Here is a 23,149-nt window from a genome sequence, read left to right as displayed (position 1 = left end):
GCTTAGGTCAATATGACTCCGTCGCTACCCGAAACCATTGGGTCATAATTTTATAACCGCGTACTCCCTCCCCCTTTATTTATACGATTTTGAACACTCACCGTGTTCGACGTGCCCAGACACGCGCCTACTGTGTAACTGGAATCGACTACCCACATGATTGTGTTCCCCTATACGACGTGAGGCCCTAGGGGCAAGCATGTTCACCCATGACCCAGTTTTTCCCCATTCTCTGCAATCGTTTGCTCACAGCCAGATGCTGCACACGGACCCAGAGCTTCAGCAGCAACGGGTTCAAGTAGTGGTACGCGGTCAGAGGTTTGAATCAACTGTGGAAGTTCTGTCATCAAGTTGCGCGCTGTTTCGTTGTTTCTTTCGGGACGTTGCTGATAGGCTGAAAGGTGACGGTGAGCGGAACAATGACACGAGTGCCTACAGCTTCATTGATTGTCAGACGTGCTACACCAGGGCGGCTACTGAAGTTAACGCCCTTTTCAATTCAAACAAAGGGAGCACTGTAGATATGATGGCTGACGTGGCGCAAGTGGAATGGAAAGAAGATTGTTGCATGTGGCGCTTTGTCTACACAGACAAAAAAATGGTACCCGAAGATGTCGGCGTTGTTTTCGTGTACATTAGGAAACTGTTCCATTGGAATAGCAACGGGGCGGAGGAACAACAAAGGCAGCCGCCACCAAAGTTCCCCGTTCGGTGGGATGAGATGCCATACGATGCACAGCTTACCATGGCACGTGTTGTGTGTACCTTCGGTGTGGAACCACTCCAACACCGCCATGGGCGCCCAACCGCCTTACCCGACAGCTCGGGGAAGACAAATGACGTGGCGCACACACACAACCAGGGTCCCAATGGAGAACACAGTGGTCAAAACAACGGAAGGGAAGGGGAGCAAGCTACACCATGGGAAAAGGCAGAGGCTTACCTGCGAAGCCGCGCGGAACAGGAACGGGCGCGTACGGAAGCTAATGCTGACGCAGTTAGGGGCCAACATCCCAGCGTGGACGACGAGGATTTGGTACTGGTAACGGTTGCATGCTCAAGATGTGGTGTCACAGGGCATACAGACCACAATTGTCGGTACTGAATGAAAAAGTAATTCCGTACCGCTGCCGCCATACGTGGGCGTCACGACGGTCTCGCTGTCTTGATTTTGTGTGTGTGTGTGTGTGTGTGTGTGTGTGTGTGTGTGTGTGTGTGTGTGTGTGTGTGTGCTCTCAGCCCTTGCTCGAGTTTTCCTCTCACCACCTCGTGGTGTTTGGGAACCCGGGCTGCGACGTGAGTTTGCGGTTCATTCGTTTGGATCAGGCGTGACCCCGTCAATGGTGAAATAGCGTTCCCAAATATCTTATTCTGTTTGCTCTCTTCCGTGTAACATGCCCGTTTTGTTTAATATGCTCTGCCCCGCCGCTGTGTCCCCTCGAACTCACTAGTAGAAAGGGAAGCAAACAAAAGCCAAAAGCGGTAGCGGGTGTGCGGGAAGCGGGAGGAATAAAGGTGACAACACACTCCAGTAAGCTGTGTCACCTTAAGTTCTCTTGCGTCTGCTTCCTCCGTTTTCCCTCGGAAACTGCGAACCCGTATTCTTTCTTCGTTTACTAGTATTCTGGTCTAACGCTTCCGACCTCACATCTGTGCTTCAGAGAGACAAGAGAAGTAACCCGAATGCCGAAACGAAGCCGTCGTAGTCGCAGCGAAGCAGTCGGCACTCCCTCCTCCACCGACTGCACGCAGGCTGGGATGGTTGTCACTCTCTCCACCCTTTCCACACAAAAGGAGGAAGAATTTTTGGGAGAACCGGTGAGTCAGCTGGACCTCCTAACCCCCCTGGTACATCACTACATGCAACTTATACCGCCATCGGAGGTCACTTATCTGAACCACAGTGGCAGTGCTGCGAGCCGCCCTCACGCTCCTGGAAACGGTAGTCTGGATGGTAATACCACGGTGAGTAGGAGCACACGCACGGAGGGTAGTGACACCAGCACCATAACCTCACAGCAGGTGGGGGGAAGGGAACCTGCACCACCATACAGATTTGAGATGCTGAAATCGTTTGCCATTCCAAACGAGGTCGTCACTTACCTGGAGCGAGTTCCTCTTCTCCCACCCACTCAAGGGGCCGAGGATGAAACCGGTAACAACGAGCGTGTTCGGGGGGAATCATTCGAGGCCTGGGGAAATGTCAACGGCACTAGCAGCAGCGCTCCAAAGGGCCGACACGCTGGGGAAACTGAGACTCTGTTGGTAGCCGCCCTGCGTCGCGCTATGGATGTCCGCCTTCCTCCGTTTGCAGATGACAGTGAGTTTCTTATGGCGCACGAGATGCGCTACATATGGCGTCGGTGGGTGGAAGGTACCTCGGGCCTCGTGGGTTGTAACGAGCACGTGCTTCGTATGCTGATGACAGCCCGGCTGGACTTCTGCCAGCAGTGCAGGCCCTGCCAATCCGTAGTGGCAGAGCTCTACGTCCAACATACGGCTATCCGTCTGCAGAAAATGGTACGGCCTCCACGCATTATTCGGCTTTCGAACAAATTAAGCCTTAGTCAACACGAGACCGCTGCCCTTACGTATCTTGTTATATGTCATAGTGGCTCTGTGTGGCCGCAGAAATGCTCGAAAGATTCCACCACTCCTGGTACACTCGCCTCCAGGACTGGTTTGAATCCCGTACAGCTCATGCACTTTCTCGCCGACTATCGCAACCATGTGAAGCAAGGGGTAATCGCCACGGAATCCAAATTCAAGACGACGTTCATGGAGTCCAGGGTGTACATGCCGCAAGAGGTGATTGCTGCACTTGTCGGAGATAATCTCCCGGAGGATCAGCTTATTAAACTGGAAAAAACGGCTCTTGCTGACGTCCTCACCGAGGAGCGCGCTACTATTCGTGCCAAGTTTGCAGAAAATGGGGTGAAGGAAGGGGGAGGAGAAGGCAACGCCGCGGAAACGCCAGTGTGTACAAACGTCCGCAAGAGCGAAAAGCGGGCGGGAAGCAATAACGGATGGGGCGATGGGGATGTCAATGACGATGATGATTACGATGATGAAGAAATGAATCTACATACTCTAAGTTGCTGTAGCGGCAGCCGTTCACCACGGTTGGAGGCACCTGGTACGCAATCAGCAGTGGCACCAAGTGGCAGTGAAGCGCCCGCAAGGGATTTGAGCGCCGTGGAGTGTCGTGGTGGATCACACCCGCAGGCAAACTTTCATTCTCCCACAACGAACAACACGGGGGGCCTAACATCACCCTTGCTTGCGGCAACTGCGCGAGAAAAGAGCGCGCCAGGAGGTCATACTGACCGTATGGACATTGAGGAAGAAGGTGCTAAACCGTATGCAAGCGACATCGAGTACATGGAAGAGTCCTTCAAACTTATAGCGTATACAGTGCGCCTTCATGGTGCAGAGAGCGACATGAAGGATGAAGAAGATGCCATATTTGTACCGAAGAACAAGGTAGAGGCGACGATGCGGGAGCTACACGGGAAGGTCCGAGTTAAGACGGCGGTTCACCTCGCGCGTACAGAGGCTACGCTCAGGTGTGGCACGTTTCTTCCACGGGCTGAGGCCTTATCCCAGCGGCTGCAGTTGTCGGACCTCGAAAAGCGTATACTGTTGCTGATGGTGGGAAATGTTGTCTCGCACGACGTACTAATCGCTATCAACGGTCGTTACGTGATGCGGGATGGTCAGCGTGTGATGACGGTGGGTTACATACTGTTTGTATTGTGTAGCACTCTTCGGGAGCGTGTCAGCGCGCGCAAGGCGTTCTACCTTTCCGGGCCACTAGTATCCAACGGTGTGTTGTCCCTGTCCATTGAAGGTTCAGGACGAAGCTGCTTCAACACAGACCTTATGGATTACATAGTTGATATTGACCGCAAAATTGTCGACTACCTGATGGGTACGGAGAGTGAAACGGCGGAAATGGTACCTGGTTCGCGGCTTTACCAACCAAATGTTTCCATGAGCAGCGTCGTCCTCCCAAAATCAACGACTGACCTGGTTCTATCGACTATACGGCACTATGGCATGTTTGAGGAATGCAAGCGGAACTGTGGATTTGGTGAGGGACTCGGTACAGGGGGAAGTGGTCTGGTGTTCCTATTCTACGGACCAAGCGGAACGGGCAAAACAATGCTTGCAAATGCCGTGGCACACGAGCTCAAAAAGCGGATACTCCTAGTTAACATGCTACAGTTCAAGTCGGAAGCAAAGGGAAGCGACGTGCTACGCTTTATATTCCGTGAAGCAAAATTAAACGATGCGCTGATCTTCTTTGATGAGTGTGAAACCATATTTGAAGCTCGTGAGGCCAACCCGTTCGTTACATCCCTTCTCGCAGAGTTTGAAAAGTACGACGGGATTGTTGTGCTCGCAACAAACAAGGCGCAGGTGATCGACGAGGCAATGAATCGCCGCATTTCGCTGATGGTGGAGTTCCGGCTCCCCGATCAGCAGATGCGGGAGGGAATATGGCGGGCGCATATCCCCAGCGCCCTTTCTCTGCATGAGGACGTGTCCGTTCGTGCCCTGTCACTAAACTATGAAATCTCTGGTGGGCTCATCCGTAACGCAGTGTTAACGGCTCTCAGTAAGGCAGTGGCTCGGGAACGATCGCCGAGTCCTATGTTATGTATGCAAGACCTTGAGGAGGGGGCGCGACTGCAGTTACGAGGCTTCTTCCTTGCTTCTGAAAAACCCGGCAAGACCGTAACGGCGTCGTATCATACTCCAAAGCGCTCCCTCTCCGACCTTGTACTGGAACCTGAGACCCAACAACAGTTGGAGGGTGTAGCACGGTTGGCAAAGGGGCGGACCACACTTTTTGCACAATGGGGTTTTAAAGAGGAAGACTGTGCAGATAATGGATCGTTGTACCTCTTCCATGGTCCAAGTGGCAGCGGCAAGAGTCTTGCGGCGGAGGGCATTGCGTATGAGTGCGCCACGACCATTCGTCTATGCAACTTGGCGGAGCACATGCTGTTAGACAAATTGGAGGTGGGTACTGTTTTCAGCGAGGCACTTACGTTGGGTGCAATTATCGTCTTTGATCAGGCGCAGGTGCTGTTCAATCATTCCCAGCAAGGAGCCCATGTAGCGAAGATCATCCACTACCATTCCAAACAATTCCCTCGACCTATACTGTTCTTAGCCACGGTCGATGGGTCTGGATCGTCGTTCCTTGACTTGCGCTCCACACCGTTGATCTTTCAGCAAGAAATTAGGTTTAGTTTGCCCACACAACACCTTCGACGGATACTGTGGGGTCGTGCACTACCGGAGAACGTACCTGTTGATGAGAAGGGTATCGATCTTGACGAGCTTAGTAAATTATCTGTGTCCCCAAAACTTATACGTGCAGCGGCATTTAGCGCGTGTTGCAAAGTTGCAACGCTACCAGCAGCGAATAGACTCTTGACGATGGAGCTACTTCGTGAAGAAGTAGAAAACATGAAACTAAAGGAAATGCAACATCACTCGCACAACTCAATGTTCGCCTAATTGTGCAGGCGTGGGTTGTGTAAGGAGCGTTTAGTGGTGGCATGTTTCTGTTCCACCCGGAAACCATCACAAAAGGCATAATTACCGACTGGCTTTCATATAACTAGCAACGGAGCCATAACTTTTGTGATTATAAATCGTCCGCCTTGTATTGAAACTGGGTGGGTACGGGTAACAATTGTGGTCAACGGAACTACATGAATCGAATTGGCGGTGGACCGGATGATAACTAAAAGAAACAGTGGAGTTGTTTAAAAACTTTTGAGTCATGCTCCCTCTCCATCACCATCGTTTCCCACCTCCCCTTCCCCCTACTTTTTTTTGTGTGTGTAAGGGGAGAGGGAGGGAATGAAGAAGGCTTAATTGCTCCAGGGTGGAAGCGAGATCATGAAACTAATTAATTGCGGCGGAAAGAGGAAAGGAAACAAATAGTGAGGACGGGAGAAGAAGGGGGTGTACCAGACGAAGGAGACGGGCGAAAAGTTTGATTTCATCTGAACGCTTCCCCGCAGTCAAGTAGCGGCAACATCTGCCGTGCAGCCCGCACAATTTCGCTTAATGGCGCCCTAAGTTTGTTAAACGCCTTCAGATGACTTTAGCGTTGATTTTCACATCACCTTTTCGTTGACGTCACTGATTTCGTCTATGAATTGGGTGCGCAGTGCTATATTCCTCTTAATTTGGTTCCTCTTAACGTCTTGGTGTATTTTTCCTACGCGTTATCAGAAGAGGGCGAAGGAAATAAAATAAGGTGAGAAAAAAAATGGAGGATACTAGGAGGTGGAAAGGAGAGCTTTTAACTAAAGTAAGGGGCCAAAACAACCCCAGAGTAATAAACTAATAAAGGAACGGTATTACGTGAATGCTAGAGTGGCTCCATGTGGTGAACACATCTGGTGTGGGCAAAGAACGAGGGGAAACACAAAATGAAAAGCCGCGCAGGACAGTGATTTGGGTGAAAAAGAGCGGGTATTTTTTGTTTCTTTGTTTATTTTACTCCACCAGTGTGGTGAAGGGGAGAAATTAGTGTTTGAGATTTGGAAGGGAAGGGAGGACGAATGGTCGGGCAACATTTGTTTGGGCAACCGTGGTGGCAACTCGCTACACACAAGGAGATTCTCAGACATAAATCGACTGACTTCCTTTTTCCGCGTCGCTTACATCAATGAAATGTCCGTGGAGTGTTGTGATTACAACTGTTGAGCCACCTGCGCAGAGTTCTTTCGGTGGGGCTTTGGTGCGGAAAAATCGCCACAGCAGGCTTCCTGCACCGGGATTGAGGGGTGGCTTTGTTACAGCTGTAGCACCGCATACAATTCGCCTTCCAAATCCTACATTACTACACATGGGTTGTCGTAAGCGTGCATATATACATATCGTGTGGGTTGTATTCCGATCAAGGAGAGAAAAGAGGGTGTAAACACATTCTTTTTTGCATGTGTGGACTCAGGGTCATGAGACTCAAACGTGATCCCTTTCTTTAAAAAAGGGACGGTTGTTCCCCTTACTCACTTTCGATTTATTCTAGCTGGAGGACAGGTCGCACCACCGCGGCTATGTGCTCCCTTGTCATTCATTCATTAGCACCGTTCTGATTGATTTATATTTGCCCCCCAAGCGAACATATTTGGGTCATCCGCTGTTGGCACATTATTTCCCTCTTCTCTCCTGGTTTACTACCGTAATAAAACATTGCCGATGATTGGATTGCCGTCAACGGTGTGTCCTCCAACAGCTAAACGGAATCAGTGTTAACGCGGCTGCTTCCCCCGTCAACACTTCGGCGGTAATGCTGATGGTGATGTATTCATTTTTGTTGAAAATTCACTTATCTCTCTTTGTTGGCTGGCCTTTGTGAACGACGGTACGAAAAGGGGGAGAGGGGCTCCAACAGCGTTTCATCAGCTTATGGCGGCACACGATGAGGGCAGCACCGCTGAGAGCTTTATTAAAAACTTTTTCTCAGTATTAGATGGGCACGAAGCCTCGCCGGCGTATGATGGTGAAAAACAGCAGTGTGAGGACGCGGGGGGTCCGCTTCTACATGCTAAGCAGCGGCAAACACTTGAAGGCATTCTCCCGGTTTGGGTCCGTCTATTAAGTTCATCATCACTCTCCAACCCACAGTGGGTGGCAGACACTAACAGGTTGCGCCCTCGTGTCAGTGGCCACACGCGCGCAGATCCCTTTCTTACGGGTGCCATGGCGGATGGTTGGTTCAATTTATCCCACCTTGCGCCAGTGGTGACACCATGGGCTCATCCACGCCCACCAGAAGCTGCTGCGCGGTGCCGGGTGCTCCGCCACCTCCAGCGGCGTTACGAGTCAGCAGGGCGGCAAACTTTCGTGGAAGAGTTGCTAAAGATTCTGCGGGAGCGCGTCGGTGGCATGAGGAAAACGATACGCCGAGAAGATCTCACTTATGCAATGGAGCAAATCGTAGCTGTTACAGCGGGCGACGTGAGAGTCAAAGAAGAGGGAGACGACAAGTGGCAGGATGATCGAAAGCCCACGGAAATACCTGTGGAGTTGTTGGCGGATGTACTCTTCAGTGAGTGGTGTTCGGTCGCAGAAGGTGATGCATCTTTCACATCCACTAGCGTGCCGCTGCACGTGGTAGAGGCTGATCTCAACACCTATAAGAAAGCTGATCGCATCGGTTGTGACGACCGCGGCAAAAGTCTAGGTGTGAGTGAGGTGAATTACAATTCAAATAATTTCTCTGCCACAGTAGGCACGTTATCTGCTTTGGCATGTGCGTCCCCAATGACAAGTAAAGCGAGCCCGCAGGCTGACGCAAAGCAGCCCTTGCCGCCAGACCGATCCAAGAAGAGACCCAGAGATTACGATGACGATGATGATGACGAATGGGAAGATGATAGCGAGGATGGAGATGAATGGGAGAACACTTCCACCACAGCTGTGGGTGGGTGTGCCTTTAAGACATTCATTGCGAATAGCACCAGTACATTTGATGTACCTCTCGCGTCTGTTGTGCTGAGTCTTTACGACGTTTCCAGCAACACGGATAGTGGTCATTGTGGAGAAGTAGCGCCGCATGTCACACAAGCACGATGTGAAACGTACTATCGCCGTGGGCAGTTTCAGTGGTTTGTTTTAGGTGAGTCGAAACGACATCGGTCCATGCTGGAGTCCAAAGTTAAGAATCGTTAGTTCAGTGGTCGGAAGGGGAAAAGGACGAAACAAGTTTCTTATGGTACCCTTTTTTTTTTGTGGGGGTGACTGCAAAAAGAGGCATCGGTTGTGTTGATGTTACTTCTTATATATGTGTATGCGCATAGGTACACGCATGTTGCTACCGCTTGCTCCCATAACCACTGTTGTCTTTTGTCCGTCGGGTTGGCTTGCCCCGTTCACCTTTTGATAGAGTCATTGGTGGCATTTATGTTTTCCAGAAGGCTGCGTCAAGTTGAGGACAGCTCCTCTCAAAGTAGAGAATTTCGTCAGGGGCTGCTCCAAGCACAGTCAGGGGATGCTAAAGGATTGGAAAACAACAAAAGGGGGAAGAGGCAAATGGACATCCATGCGGTTGTCGATCTTGAGTGAAGTTGTCCCGAAAGTTCATTTCGTGGCCCTTGTGATAGCATTGTTGTATAGTTGATTTAGCAAACTAAGCAATATATATATAAGTACTTTCTTTCTTATTGTTGTTGTTATAAAAGGGAAAAGAATACAGGGAAGGAGTAAAAGAGGTAAAGCTGGCAGCAGAGGGAGAAGGGGCAGTAGGAAGGAGAGAACCCCCGTGAAACCGATCTCGGTAGAGAAAAGAAAAGAGTTCACAGGCGCCGAACTCCCACAGCATCCCCATCCTGCATGGTTACTGAAAGATGCCTCTAATTTTCTTGCAGACGCAGGATGGTGCGCGCATCGCGGTACCGGAGGAAGCCGCGCAGCTCTCGGGAGTGGTGCGGCGTGTGTTGGACAGTTGGGAAGAAATGTACGGCTTCGCGTCACCGGGGACAGCAATAGACGGCGACACGTACGTATGCAGCGACTCTGACTCGGAGCGGACCCCCGACCGAATTGGTGACGAAGATTACGACGGCCATCGAAGCGGCATGAGGAGTCTTAATGTGGGTTCAATCAACGACGTGTGCGAACGGTCTTTAGGGTCCAAATCAGCACTGAGAGGTAGAAAAGTTAACGGGTTTGAGCGGGCGTGCTACGGTAAGGAACAGGGTAGTCCATCGAGAAACTCTGACGATACAGATGGCACAGCGAGTGTTCTTGACGACGATGAAGCCGATAACGACTCTCCTTCACCGTCACCTGTTACGTTTTCTCTTCCAACGGTGTGCACGCACGGAGGAAGAGCCGAATCAGAAGCAAAGGGAACGACACCTCGCGGACATGAGGTAGGGCTGGAAGGCGATCGTCAGGAGAAATTTCACGCCAGTGGAGACAAGACGGTGTCTGGCAACAGTGGTGGTTTCACGCCATTAGAACATCATGTGCCACTTAGGGGAGATAAAGGGGGAACCAGTGGAGACGATAGCGCCACGCCCAGCACCTTGGATGATGATGAAAGTAGGGGGAGTGGGGAGGAAAAGGAAATACAGGCAGGAATGGGGGGTGAAGAAGGCGGCTGCAAGGATGAGCTGTCACAAAAACGATCGTCAACCAAATCACGCGAAGTGTCACCGAGCACCAATACCGCTGCGCACGCCATCACGCTTGGTTCAGATGATGATGAGTTACAGACTAGCGACCGTGGTGCTGAAGATAATAAGGACCCCCCCTCCCTATCGGCGGAGGTCACACCCGAAACACTTGAACGTGATGGCAAAACCTCCAATGTGGAATCAAATCCCTCAGAGGTGTGCGGCTCCAGGATGTCAAAGGACGAGGAGCTGGTAACGGCTAATAAATGTAGCCCCGTTGCCGCTGCTGTCGTGTCGCCAAGAACAGACGAGGCAGAAGAGGGGCTTACGCAGGAGGTTTTCGTAGCGTCAGGAACGGGATCGGTTATGCCTTTCTTCACACCAAACAGTCAGACAAACGAGGGGCTTGTGTCCCCCGGGAGTTACCATCAACGCACCCCATGCATGATCGGGGACGAAGACGACTCCACAATCCCCAGCGGTGACTGTGCATCTCCCACAACTGAGGAGACATTGCAGTTAGAGACCACTTCGCGGCCACTGTGCCAGCATTCAAGCAAAGGTAAGGACGTGTCATCTCCCATAGAGGGTTCTAGTCGTTTCTCAGGTGAAAGGTCACTAAGTCCTCGTGGACTTATGAGTAGCATGAGGGCGGATAGTGTTTCCCAGACCCGGAAGCAGCAACTCAATAATAGTGCTTTAGGCGATGACGGCGATGATGAAGATGCCAATGGAGAAGTCGAGGGCCGCCCGATGCGGCAATGCATGCACATCACTGACAAGGAAATCGTCATCAAATTGCAGAACTGGTTTTGTGATTCAAATGAGATAGCCGGTGAGTGGGAAGCAGCGGGAAAGACGGAATCGAGGCGAAGCGGGGCGAGTAGCAACCTCGAGATTAGTCAGACAATACCATTTCACTCCTCACACAAATCTTCACTGGGGAAGTCAGCCAGCAGCAGTACCCTACGCCCAAGCAATACTTGCATTCCAGCGGACTTGTCTGCACCTTTAGACGGTGCTCCGTCGCCTGAGGTATCGACTACCTCGGAGACGCGCAAAATACATTCCGCACGTGCTCCCCGCGCGGATGAGCGTGCGTCGCGGCCCTACCGAACTCCATCAACCGATGCCGTGCGATACTGTGCCGTGTACCTCCGGCACTTCGCCACGATCCATCAACAACACCCCTACGAGAACAGTCGCCAGGAGCAGCTCCTTCCCACACTCGCGCCTGAACCTCTCACTGCACCTCTAGTGGCACTCTTGACTCCCTGGGAGCGGAATTTCATCTACCGCGACATACTTGGTCAGACGGAGGAGCAGGTGTCACGTGCTATGGAAATAGTTGAGCATTCACCAAATATGAGTTATACGTACCCCACTCCGTTCCTCAAGGTTTCTGGAATTTCCAGAGTGCTTCTAGTAGAGCCCCCCGCTGCGGAGCGCGTTGCTCTGTTGCTGCGCGTCATGCGCGCGGCGGAAGTGCTCCAAGTCCCATCACTGCGGAGCCTCTGTGCAGCGTGGTGTGCTGACTTCATTGTGAGAGCGAGCTATGGGGCCCGAGACCATTTTGAGGCGGCGGCGTTAGTTCGCAGATGCTTCCAAGTGCAAAATGATTGGTCACGCAAGGAAATGGACTGCTTAAAGCTGGAAAATGAGTGGCCTGTAAATGAAGAAGAATAGAGAGGTGAGTAAAATGAAATTAGTTGAAGAGAAGGAACAAAATTGAGGTGGGGGGAAGGGTGTGGCAGACGGATGGTGAAAAAGGCAGTCGCTCGTTGATTAGGGAGGTTTTGAACTGCGGTAGGAAGGCATGTGTTTCATTCTTCCTCAGCACTGCAAATAGAGTGGATGGAAAAGGGCTAAGGGAGACTTTTGAAAGTTAAAAAAAGGAGATTATGTTGGGCGAAACGAGTGGTTTGGGGTGAAAAGGGCGTCATGGTCGTGTGTTCAGTGTAATTAAGAGTGAATGAGTGTCAAAGAGGTTGATGGAGGAAAGTTTGTAAAACATCGGTATCGGTGTTTCTCTGTTTATTATGTGACTCACTTCTAGGTTGCTACCCTACCGACTCTTGTCAATGCTCAGATGGGGAAAAGGGAGCGCGTGGCTCCACCTTTTCCCTGACGAAGAGAAGGCGGCTACCTCTTATTTGCTTGGGTGAAGAGCCAGGCAGGCGCAACACCCCTATCATATTTCATATAAGAAACACGCAAAGAAAAAGCGGTGACCAATGCAATTTGGCTCCGTCACATTATGTTGGTGTTATCCTCTTCCTCCCCTCCTCCCCCCCCCCTGCCGTTGTCGTTGCCACCACAATCTGGCTGGTCACGTTGATTCACTTGGTTAAGCGTGCTCAGACCCCATGTTGTGGTATTCTCTTTTCCATTGGCTAATATAATACGTTTGTGCTGCAACTAGACCTTTCCTGTTTTCATGTTGTTTTTTTTCGCGCTTCGTTTGGGCCACTATCTTCGCTTTCTTGCTCTCGTAGGCATAACTAAAGTGACGAAGGGCAGGGGACGCCGGATGGGGGTCGATTTTCTTGTGATAAGTGGGGACAGAACGGCTAAAGGTGGGTTGTTGAGCCACGGTTCGAGGAGGAAGGGGACGTAATTGAATGAAACCGAAGCTGGATGGGCAGTGTCGTACACGCAAGTACACCCACAAGCATATATATATATATATATATATATGTTCGTTTGTATATTTTACCTACGCTGGAATAAGTGTGTGCACAGGCAAAGGGATGGAGAGAAGTAAGGACAGATGGGTGGGTGGAAAATCAAGGGGCTGTTACTCAGAGGAAGATACTGTCTTCAGATGCAAGTGTACACAAACTAAAACCTTAATCACCGTGCCTTGCGTCTTATTTTAATTACTTTTTATTCCTCACATGTTTCTGAAGCCTCTGCCAGACTTCTTCCTTACGGACACCGAGAAAAAACAAACCCCGTGGCGTCTGAAAGCCATTCTATGGATGCGTCGCAGAGGGGCACATGATTGGGATATATTTACACTGCTTTGTGTGTGTGTTTAATGACACTCGTTCGCCGGTGCGCAATTTCAGCTGCATTAGCGACGGGAACAAAAACTACCCAGGTAGCAGTTATCGATCGCTTTACCCCTTGTTGTCGGTATCAATTGTGAAGAGATTTCTTGGGAGTTGATAATGGGGCTACAACTGAGGTAATGAATATGTGTGACACCTCTTTTCTTTTATGGATGCCACCGTCAAGCACGACTTTGTAGAAGCAAGGAAAAGAAAGGAAACGGTAAAGTCGCGGGGGTGGCTTTTCCAATGGCTGCTTGCGATGTGACACTTGTGTCGCCCAATGGTGAGACCGTTTCGATTCCGGCTGCTTCTGCATGGAATCATATCGGACTTCTGCAAAGGCTCGCTGAGTTAGATGAAAGTGGATGCACAGAGATGCCAGAGATCGAACTTGGTTTCTCTACAGAAGTGTTGCGCGCCGTTGCCGATTACCTTGAAAAGAGCAGCAGATTCGTTATTGACGCACGTAGGCCCCTCACAGGGTCCCTTAGAGACTTTGTTCCGGAGTGGAATCTGGATTTTGTCCGCGGTGCTGAACGGCGTGAGATACTTATGCCGCTCTTTGAGTGTGCGTGCTTCTTGTGCGTTGTGGAACTGCGGGAGCTTCTCGGTGCCTATGTAGCAGAGCGTGTGAATGAAATTGCAAGGGAGGCACCTTCCATTATGGAGGGAGCTGCAAGGTTGCGCACATATCTTCAGCTGGAGAACGAGTGGACAGAAGAAGAAACTGAACACCTTGAACAGGAGATGCGGTATGCGAAACAAGTTGACCCGTTCGCATACTAACATGGCTGCTTCCCCGTCCCCTTTCCCGTCGGCTTGTATAACTAATTGGTCCACAAACAGAGCTTTATTTCCCTGAGCATACGAACGGCTACCGACGGAGTTTGTTAGGGGCGTGCCGATTGATACATATTCCGGCGCAAATCACTCTGCCTTTTAGCTGTGACTTCAACCAACCCTCGTTAATGGCCGTCGCTAACAGTTTATCCTCGTGCCCCGAGTGCAGCTCTCTTTGTGCCTTTTTATTGTCTTTTGGTCTCGATCCCTTAGTAGTTTCTTTGTTCGAAGCTATCAAAATATCGCTGGCGCTGTCATCACAGAAGTCCTGGCGATTGGTGGGTGCAACATCTACTGATCAAGGTTGGTTGATTGTGCTTCTTCATTATCTTCATGTTTCGTGGATCAATACTATACGTATAAGCACCGGGTGTGCCACTGGTACTATGGGATAAGTGACGATGGGTTGGGTGAAGCACGGCAAGCAGTCATTTTACTACGAGGCCGGTCCTGCTGCATCGTGTCGGGGGCATTTGTAAGGCTAATTCCAGCACAACTGGCATTTGGAACCTCGCTTGGGAACATTTCATGGAGCCTTATGCCAACGACTCGAGGGATGCTGCACAAATTGGGGGGGAAGGGCGGTGCCACAGCCACATTCCCACTCTAAACGGTAGTTGCTTATCGTTTTCAGTGAGTCCCATTTTCCTCCCTGACTTCGGGGGAGAAAAAGGGGGAAACCGACCTCAAAGAGCAGGAGGAATGCTCTCGCTATGCCAAGCAGCGGAGAGGGGCGTTTGGCCTTATCACCGCCCGTCTTGGTCAAGGAGGACTCAGGGATACCCCACTATAAAAGAGATGGGATTGATTGCCCCAAAACACGCAAAAGGTGGGTAACCACCGTGAAGGTGCACGCCGGTCTCAGCGCGATGCAAAAGAGTTAAAATCAGTTAATGAACGGTTGTCTTGCTTTCACACGTAATTGATGTTTTGTATTTCTGGGCAGTTTAACGAATTCTCTCTTTTCAATAGGCTTCACCCACATCAATCTCATCATACTGCTTAACTTTTCTTTGCTTTCTGTTTCTCATATTTTATGAAGTGGACTCAGCAATTGTGAGGTGTTTTTGCCTATGTGACTGTTATGCTATCTATTATTCCCGTTATGAGTGCGGGTATTCTCCGCCCTCAACATCATCGCTAAACTGTTTCTTTTTTTGCGTGTCCCCTCTTCACTTGGTCCTTTTGTTTGTTGTTTTTTTTTTATTGATGCGATGTTGGTCCTGTATCTGAGGGCGGCAGGCAAAGACAAGTCAACGGATCATGCGAATTGTCCGCATTCAGTTCCTTCTCCCCAGCGAAGCTGACGCGCTGATCGAACTGCAAGTGACCGTTGCCTCACTTGTTTTGGCCGTCATTGTGTTCGTGTGCATGCGGTACATTAGGTGCCTATGGACTTCCCACACACCAAAGGCAAGTGCGGCGCCATCAGTTGAGGAAGGGAACGCTGACGATAACGGTAATGGCATAGGCCTGTTGATGTTGTTCCCGCGACTCCCACCGCTCCATGAGGTGACCACCACATTGGAACGGCGCTTGCCGGCGATACTTCAGCCGAAACTAGGAGGGGAAGGGGGAACTATCGGGCCGGTGTTTTTTCGGGAGCACATCGTCATGCGCGAAATGTTTCAAAATCAGTCTTACCGGGCTTCCTCACCGCGCTCAACCCAGTCGTCGCACCGTGGTGAACAAAGTCCTTTATCACGGAGGGAGCCGTCGCGAACCGTCTCCGTACCTTCCGCAGTGTCCGAATCCTTTGCGAGGCTACCGATGTCGAGAAACGCGTCACCCACCGTTCAGGAAGATGGCCGCAACTCGTCACGAAAGAGGGTCGGACAGAGGAATGCAGACACTGCAGAAGCTACCACAGTAGTTGATGCACCAGCAGTTAGGCGCGATGACAATCGAAGAATTTTTGGCAGTTTGGGTCGTGTGCCCGTGAAGTGTAGCGACGTTGCTCCAACGCAAGACACGGTCCGTAACGGAAGCGACTGGAAGTGGTTGGCGCAGCAGAAGGCAGCCCAGTTGATGAATGCTCCGTCCACACTGTCTGTCGTCCATGGAGTGTGCGACGTACGATACATAAAGGTTTACGACAATGGGGATGAGGGACAAAGCGGGGGCGACGGAAACCACTGCGGTGGGATTCTACTTCGTGTCCGTTCCCGCGCAATCACTGCTTCGGCGTTGCTGCAGTTGGTAGTGAAATGCGGTCTTATACAGTATACAACAACATCCCCCCCTGTTTTCAGCAGCAACATCAATAATAATGGCAGCGACTCTAGCAGTTATAATGAACCTAGCACTGCAGTGAGGAGTAAAGATGATAGCCATGAATGTACTGACCACGTAGGCGAGGGGGACACCGACCCGCGCAAGCACGAGCACACAAGTGCATGCGTTTTCTTGTTTGATTCGCACACGCTGACTGGAAGGCTACTCCGGGGTCTGTTCGGCTTTACTGCCGTTGTGTTGCATGCACTTCACACCGTCTTTGCATTACTCATTAAGTATGTTGCCCGAGGTAGTGGTGAGGACATCAATAGTGACAGCGCCGGTGGGCAAGTGAGGTTATTCATTTCACCTTTCTGCTCTAAAATCCTGCTTCAAAGCGCTGCAGACTGTATGAACGAATGGATTGAGCTTCGTGCCGCGGGGAGTCCTGAAGTTTGTGTGAGCGATATTGCCATTGCTTTGCTTTTAGGAGCTATGCGGCGGCAGAGAGTTAAGCATCGTAGGAGGCTTACCCTGCGTCAGAAGGCTGTCCTGACAGGAAATAGGGGCGCACTACCTGAGGCACTAAGTCGGACACTTCTGCGTTGTTGCAGGTTTCTGGAACGTTGTTGTGCCATAAGTTGCTACCTCGCGGGTAGTCCGCGGTTAGTTGGCGAGCGTATCAGGCACCCCCTGCATCCAAGACCACATGAAAGAGTGGCGGAAACAATGTCTACAGCGGTTGTTGAGGTGGAAACAATGTCTCTCCCAGAGTACGGCGACACTAACCCGCCCAACCCCAAGGATTGGGTGGAGCGTGTCCTTAAGTGCACAGAGTGCCGCTTGCTCACGGCAGGCACCTGCAGGCAACCGCTGCGCACTTCAATGGACATCGTGACATACTCGGGTATGAGGGATAGAGCCACTTCATGTCATTTTTGCTGCGAACAAATGGAAGCGCTTTACTGTATTGAACCGCTGTACCATTTTCCAGCGTGCTTGCCAGTGGTGGAGTCATCCCCTCCCGTGCAGTGTCATGCCATTACGGAATGTGGCGACGCCTTGTACCAGACTGTGTGGCTCCCCGTGAAGGAGTGTCCCGGAGACGAGTTTCTAGAAGATCTTGCCGAAGAGCTGTTGGTCATGACCAAAAATATCCTCAAAATGTGTACAGACGATGTTCTGGAAGTATTGCGTTTAACGCACGGCAGATGAGTAGTGTGGAATACGCCTTTTTAGTCATCGATCGTCTATTGTTTCGTTCGCGTTGTGAAATGAATACCCTACCTAATTTTTTTTTTGCTCTTTTTGTTACCTTGTGGTTTGACAGGGCATTTTAGTATAGCAAGATGGTTTCAGTTGTTGCTCTGATTAATATCCTCCATTGTTCCATCATCATCGCACGGTTGGGAACCACCTGAGCGAGTTGTATAATTCGAAAAAAAAAACTGTTGTTGCCATGTGACGACGCCCGGTGCGTGCCGGTGTCGGGCCCCGACCGTCTGTACATTGGAAAAGGAGAATGAAAAAGCATTTTTCTGCTTTTAACACACCGCATTTCGAGTGGGTACGTACGATGTCGCTCGCCAACCTCATCGCCGCTTGTTTCTTCCTTGCATTGTTTTCCCCCTTTCCTCAGGTTTAGTGATGCCACCTCTGAATAGCCGCGCCACTCGTGAGCTCGTAAAACGACGCAGGACCATACCCGGGCCACGGTCGCTTCATCGCGGTATTCACTACCACGAAGCCACGGAGGCTACTGAGACATTCCGCAAGAACCCCAAAACTCCTAAGCAGGATCATCGCGACCTGCTTGTACATCACCAAAAGATCAACGAGCAACTGCAAGATGTGTATGCCCGTACGGCAGCTTTGCATGCCCCTGACGCCACGATGGAGGAGCGCATTGAAGAGTCGTGGCGGCAGTTTGAACGCATTGGGGGCAAGCGGCCAGCATCGGTAGGGGGATGCGGCAGTAGGAGTGTTGTCAACAGCGGTAGTGGAGGCGGGGCTCCGGCATCTCCACACACACGTACATATGACCACCTACGAAATAACAAAACTGGAGTAGGCTTTGCTGAGCGTCTTCGCCTCTTGGCAGGGGAAAAGAAGGACCTGCGCCAACGAGCGAGTTGGGAGCGGGAGACACATGGTGAAGCAGTTGATTATACTCAGGGTAGTGCCTTGCATGCTGCTAAAGATCGGCGTATTGCCCTCTTCCAGCGGCGGCAACTCAAGAGAGCTCATCTGCTTCGCCGTATGGGTGACCCGACGCCACTTAAACAATCGGGTCGCTATGATCTAAACAGCGGTACACTGCGTGTGTTTAACAAGACCATACGAAGGGTACAGCGAGAGGTGAAACATGACGAGCGCATACGGGAGGTGAAAGTGCGGAAGGGCAGCGACAAGAGCGGGAGCATTTGGGCCCCACGTGGTGGTGACGAGAACCCGAATAGGCCTTCACAGGGAATTATACGATACACACGGGAGTTTGATTTGGGCCCCCGCCGCACTGGTTTAGGGAAGAGGAGGAAGGGCAGGGGGAAGAGATGATGATGCTGCCGTTGTGTGGACAGGGAAAGGGACTCATTTTTGTTTTTTTTAAGATTATTATTTGGCAAGAGAAGTGAAGACACGTAATGATAGTGAGCTTATATTTTGGTCCTGCGTCATCGCCGTGTCACGTCAATGTTGTGACCCACGACTACCGGCGCGGACGGAAAAGGTGGACAGGAAGCGAAGGATGCCTATTGATGACAACACCAACGACATCCATACACTTGTGATTGTGTTTCTGCGACCACAACGCTGAATATTAAAAATGTGGGGGATGCTGAGTGTCAAGGCCTCTCAAGATGCACAACAGAAATAACTGAAGATGGCGAAGAGGCGGGTGGGCCTCAACCTCCGAGGGAGTGCGAACGAAATGAAAAGGGGGCGGTGGAGACGGTTCTTCCCTAACTTCGGATGTGACCGCCAAACAATTAACATACATATATGCATGTATACGCTTAACAATGTTTTGTAATGCACTGTTTCTAATAAGCCGGTTTCTTGATTCTTCTCTTGATGCCGTGTTGCAAACAGCACTTACAGTTTCCTCTATTACCCGATTTCCCTGACTTTTATTTTGTTCTGTGAATATTGAAACTTTTAGAGGTGGCCGTGTGGTCGTCGACATTTCTGCCGTACCGAGAACAAGAAGGGGGGATTTTCAAAAAAAAGAAAAAAGGGAAGAAAGGTACTAACTTTAATATAAGGTAGTTGCATAGAACGAAAATTTTTTTAAAAAAAGGGAGAAAGATCGTGGAAATCAAGAGAAATAAAACTTAAAAGAAAAAAGGAGAGGGAGAAGTGCGAATGGCAAAGGTGAGCATAGACCCTGTTTATCTAACATTCCGAAATGATGATGCAAGCATGGCTCCATCGTGCCTTATTGACGGAGATCCAACCACCTTTATTCTAACAACCGGTGGTTTTCCTCAAGATATTATATTTTCCGTCGGCTCTGTGGCCTCGGCAAACATATCCGGTGTTGCACTTACGCTGCACGATGCCAAAGATGTGTTGGTGGAACGTTGCACTTCCGCTCTTCCCACTAACTTTGATGTTATCTCGAAGTTGTCGTTGCCGCGCACGGGAGGCAATGAAAAGCAGAGGGAGCGAATAACTGTTGACCCAACAGGTGACGGGAAAGCCGTACGATATCTGCGTTTGCGCATCCTGTCAGGTTACAACCAGTTTGTGGGAATATTTGAAGTAGAAGTAGAGGGAGAAGAGTCGCAGCAGCGTATAGCCGTCCTAGAGTCCAATCCTGAAGTGGTGATGTAACATTATGAAACGTGCACACTTGTCGGGAACAAAATGGTCGTCGGGGAATGATGCAATATATATATATATATATATATTCATTTACTTATTTTTTTGCTCTTTATCGGGCTCGCTGCCGTTGCCGATGCTTTTTGTTTTCTTTTTTTGTTTTTTTTCTTTCATGTTGTTACGAGAGCAGCAGATAGAAGGAGGGAGTTAGACACAGGTGGCTCTCAATTAACTGAAGGCAGGACAGAAAGTTGGGGGAGGGGGTTGCGAACCCATTCGTAACAGGCACGCTACACCAGTGGTTTGTGATCAATATCATTTTTTTTTTTCTTTTGGGTGAGGCCCCACTTCAATTTGTTGCCCGCCATATATTTATGTGCTTGCTCTATGCAGGTACTATAAACCGTAATACGTTTTTTTTTTCCTGTTTGGATTTGTTGTGAAGAGGGAATGCGGTTGAAAAAAGGAGCAAGAGGAAATTGCTTGGAGGCGATGGGTGGTGTTTATTGTGTACGCCGGGAGGACGTGCGCTGCGGGCGAAGGGTGGACTGAAACGGCAACAGAGTTGCGGCGGGTTTCTACTTATAAGAATGGTGCTGATTCTTGATTATGTGTAGACATGGTAATATTCTGACGAGTGTTGTGAAGGTCAGTGGGTGCATACGCATGCGTTAATGTTATCACCTAATGTCTTCCTACACAATACCTCCCACACATTTCTTTCTTTCCATTTCTTCCTGACACTCCCGCGTTTTCAACATCGTGGTGTTCGTACATCATCGGTGGCGCATCTTCGACTCCACCGGTCTGCTGACCGACCGTGTACGTTTAAACCTTTTTTTTTTACGCGCATACAATCAGGTGAAGGTGAAAGGAAGAGGAATACAAACAAGCAGGGTGGGCTTTAGTCACAACACTGCAATAGGGAGGAACATCGGAGACAACACATAATCAATCAGAACTGACTGGGAGGTCAATATCATTCACAGCAGAAATAAAGGCAAGTAGAGAAAAGCTGGCCATAGGTATCTTACAGGTATATTTGTCAAACGAGACCATTACATAAAGACTCATCACGATGACAACACTTCTCGACCCCCAACCTCAAATTGATCCCTCACAGAAGGCAATGATGGTGTTGAAGGACAGCACCATTACCCCAGCTGCTATGAACGTTGTTGGTGGTTACGTAATGGGTTTTGGATTTTCCCTCTTTGGTGCAATGATTTCAGCCGAATCCACAACGCAGCGGATGGGCACCGCCGACTTCTTCCGTTACAGTTTGAAAACGGCCCACAGACTCGGCTTCAGTTTTGCCTACTTTGGTTTCCTTTTCGGTGGCATTGAGGTTGCGCTTGAGAAGCGACGGGGCCGTAAGGATGTGTGGAATGCTACACTTTCTGGTGGTCTTTTGGGTGGAGTGTACGGCTGTCGTTATTATAAAGCTCCCGGGCTTGTGGGTGGTACGTTAGGTGGTGCAGCCGTTTCTTTGATGCTTGAACGTGTTATGGATGCATTGGGGTTGGCTCAACGCTAAAAAGAAAAAAAAAAGGAAGGCAACAAGAGAGGACGCCGCAAGAGTGAGAACAAAGCGTTCCACTGGCGTTAGTGTCACTTAAATTGTACGAGCGTTTGTGTTGGGAAGGCAGGGAGGGAGGAAAGTGAATGGGAAAGAGAGGGTGTGCGGGATTGAAAAAAAAAAGGCGCAACGAGCGGAAGGTGAGTGAAGAGAACTTAAATAACTACCAAAAAGGGGGAGGGAGTTAATCTCGCTGCGAACTTCCTCTTGTGTCACGGATCGTACTCCTTGTGTTTTTATGTGTGCAAGTTACTCCGTCAACCTTTTGTGGGACTTAACGGTTGTTGTTGTTGTTGTTGTTTTTCCCCGCCTTCTGAAGGTATTTAAACCCTTTTGAGCGTGATTGCACTCTCAACTTACACCGCCAGTGACTGAGTTTGGTCCTTGTTTTGATTGATTGACCTCGTCGTGGGGAACCCTTTATCTAACTTTATCACTTGCATACCACAATTACATGTTCACCCTTCCCCCCCCCAAAAAAAAAAAAAGGATAAGTAAGTTGTAAGGGTACCACACATACAGAAAAGGGAGAAGGAGAAAGGGAAGACAAGTGACAAACAAACTAATACCATCAGGTGCGATTAACTGACGGGGAAACACTATAACCTTGGAGCGCTTGAAGCTTGGCTGTGTCCTTCCTTGTTCACCCAAACCCTTCGTGTGAGTTGTTTTCTTTTTTTTTCTTTTGTAATCGTATTCGGACGCAAAGTGAGATGCTCCGACGTATCATCAGCCAGCAAACGACGCTCATTCGGAAACCACTGGGTGCTGCACTCTTTGCCACATCAGCCCTACGCCTAGAAGCCGCTTCTTCCAGTGATGCTGATGGGAAGGAAGTTGGAAGTAGCGGCGAAGGCAACAGAGCAACTGGAGGAAAGTGGCGCCGACCTTCACTCGCACAACAACGGGCTCGCCGCGCCCAACTCCCGCCTGCTTTTGATGTTGTTCATTGGAATGATGAAGATATCAGCAGAGGCCATCTATTGCGAGTACTTCATCGTGATACATTTGTTGTCCTTGATTACCATCGCCAGGCACGTATGTTGACAGAAGAAGGTAATAAGGCAGAGCGTGTTGTTTCTGTGATGTTGCCAGCGGTTTACACCGCACGTTTTCTGGCTGTGCTGGAGGGGCGTTCAGAAAAGGTGGAAGTTCACTCACGTTATACTAACGCCACCTTCACACCGAATCCTGCAGCACCATACACATTTACGCTCAAGTGCACATCAACGAGGCCCGCCCAACAAAAGCAACAGGTAGCGGGTGAAGAAGGCGATGAGACATTTGAGTGGACTGTAGAGTTTGATGTGGCAGAATCTCTTATGTTGCAGCGATTCCTCACACAAGCTCTGCATTACAACACCGGCTTCGCTCGCACATCTGTGTAGGATAATCTTGTTGGAACGTGATGAAAAAAAGGGAGGATAAAGAGAGGAGGATGTCGGGCGTGTCGGGATAACGGGTGTGAATGTCAGCGTCATGTT

At 50.1% G+C, this 23,149-nt stretch overlaps 12 protein-coding genes across 12 annotated transcripts; 11 read left to right on the top strand and 1 right to left on the bottom strand.

The window, feature by feature from the left end:
• Nucleotides 1-199: 199 nt before the first annotated feature.
• TbgDal_XI14930 (hypothetical protein, conserved) lies at nt 200-1,105 on the top strand (the record flags this gene model as incomplete). The annotated part of the gene is made up of 1 exon (XM_011782336.1): nt 200-1,105. The coding sequence occupies one exon, from the start codon at nt 200-202 to the stop codon at nt 1,103-1,105; it is 906 nt and encodes a 301-aa protein (XP_011780638.1).
• A 578-nt stretch (nt 1,106-1,683) lies between these two features.
• On the top strand, nt 1,684-5,532 carry TbgDal_XI14920 (AAA ATPase, putative; the record flags this gene model as incomplete). The annotated part of the gene is made up of 1 exon (XM_011782335.1): nt 1,684-5,532. One exon carries the CDS (start codon nt 1,684-1,686, stop codon nt 5,530-5,532), a length of 3,849 nt encoding a protein of 1,282 aa, XP_011780637.1.
• Nucleotides 5,533-7,440: 1,908 nt separating this feature from the next.
• On the top strand, nt 7,441-8,706 carry TbgDal_XI14910 (hypothetical protein, conserved; the record flags this gene model as incomplete). Its single annotated transcript, XM_011782334.1, has 1 exon — nt 7,441-8,706. The coding sequence occupies one exon, from the start codon at nt 7,441-7,443 to the stop codon at nt 8,704-8,706; it is 1,266 nt and encodes a 421-aa protein (XP_011780636.1).
• Nucleotides 8,707-9,380: 674 nt separating this feature from the next.
• On the top strand, nt 9,381-11,840 carry TbgDal_XI14900 (hypothetical protein, conserved; the record flags this gene model as incomplete). Its single annotated transcript, XM_011782333.1, has 1 exon — nt 9,381-11,840. One exon carries the CDS (start codon nt 9,381-9,383, stop codon nt 11,838-11,840), a length of 2,460 nt encoding a protein of 819 aa, XP_011780635.1.
• A 1,616-nt stretch (nt 11,841-13,456) lies between these two features.
• Nucleotides 13,457-13,996, top strand: TbgDal_XI14890 (hypothetical protein, conserved; the record flags this gene model as incomplete). Its single annotated transcript, XM_011782332.1, has 1 exon — nt 13,457-13,996. The coding sequence occupies one exon, from the start codon at nt 13,457-13,459 to the stop codon at nt 13,994-13,996; it is 540 nt and encodes a 179-aa protein (XP_011780634.1).
• Nucleotides 13,997-14,578: 582 nt separating this feature from the next.
• On the top strand, nt 14,579-14,887 carry TbgDal_XI14880 (hypothetical protein, unlikely; the record flags this gene model as incomplete). The annotated part of the gene is made up of 1 exon (XM_011782331.1): nt 14,579-14,887. The coding sequence occupies one exon, from the start codon at nt 14,579-14,581 to the stop codon at nt 14,885-14,887; it is 309 nt and encodes a 102-aa protein (XP_011780633.1).
• Nucleotides 14,888-15,313: 426 nt separating this feature from the next.
• Nucleotides 15,314-17,479, top strand: TbgDal_XI14870 (hypothetical protein, conserved; the record flags this gene model as incomplete). The annotated part of the gene is made up of 1 exon (XM_011782330.1): nt 15,314-17,479. One exon carries the CDS (start codon nt 15,314-15,316, stop codon nt 17,477-17,479), a length of 2,166 nt encoding a protein of 721 aa, XP_011780632.1.
• Nucleotides 17,480-17,911: 432 nt separating this feature from the next.
• TbgDal_XI14860 (hypothetical protein, conserved) lies at nt 17,912-18,820 on the top strand (the record flags this gene model as incomplete). Its single annotated transcript, XM_011782329.1, has 1 exon — nt 17,912-18,820. The coding sequence occupies one exon, from the start codon at nt 17,912-17,914 to the stop codon at nt 18,818-18,820; it is 909 nt and encodes a 302-aa protein (XP_011780631.1).
• A 262-nt stretch (nt 18,821-19,082) lies between these two features.
• On the bottom strand, nt 19,083-19,448 carry TbgDal_XI14850 (hypothetical protein, unlikely; the record flags this gene model as incomplete). The annotated part of the gene is made up of 1 exon (XM_011782328.1): nt 19,083-19,448. One exon carries the CDS (start codon nt 19,446-19,448, stop codon nt 19,083-19,085), a length of 366 nt encoding a protein of 121 aa, XP_011780630.1.
• Nucleotides 19,449-19,627: 179 nt separating this feature from the next.
• On the top strand, nt 19,628-20,098 carry TbgDal_XI14840 (hypothetical protein, conserved; the record flags this gene model as incomplete). Its single annotated transcript, XM_011782327.1, has 1 exon — nt 19,628-20,098. One exon carries the CDS (start codon nt 19,628-19,630, stop codon nt 20,096-20,098), a length of 471 nt encoding a protein of 156 aa, XP_011780629.1.
• A 1,066-nt stretch (nt 20,099-21,164) lies between these two features.
• TbgDal_XI14830 (inner membrane preprotein translocase Tim17,putative) lies at nt 21,165-21,623 on the top strand (the record flags this gene model as incomplete). Its single annotated transcript, XM_011782326.1, has 1 exon — nt 21,165-21,623. One exon carries the CDS (start codon nt 21,165-21,167, stop codon nt 21,621-21,623), a length of 459 nt encoding a protein of 152 aa, XP_011780628.1.
• A 755-nt stretch (nt 21,624-22,378) lies between these two features.
• TbgDal_XI14820 (guide RNA binding protein, putative) lies at nt 22,379-23,053 on the top strand (the record flags this gene model as incomplete). Its single annotated transcript, XM_011782325.1, has 1 exon — nt 22,379-23,053. One exon carries the CDS (start codon nt 22,379-22,381, stop codon nt 23,051-23,053), a length of 675 nt encoding a protein of 224 aa, XP_011780627.1.
• Nucleotides 23,054-23,149: the final 96 nt, after the last annotated feature.

This window comes from Trypanosoma brucei, chromosome 11 (genome assembly GCF_000210295.1).
Source record: "Trypanosoma brucei gambiense DAL972 chromosome 11, complete sequence".
NCBI classification, from domain to species: domain Eukaryota; phylum Euglenozoa; class Kinetoplastea; order Trypanosomatida; family Trypanosomatidae; genus Trypanosoma; species Trypanosoma brucei.
Note: the sequence above shows the minus strand (reverse complement) of the source record. Positions and strands in the feature narration are given on the sequence as shown.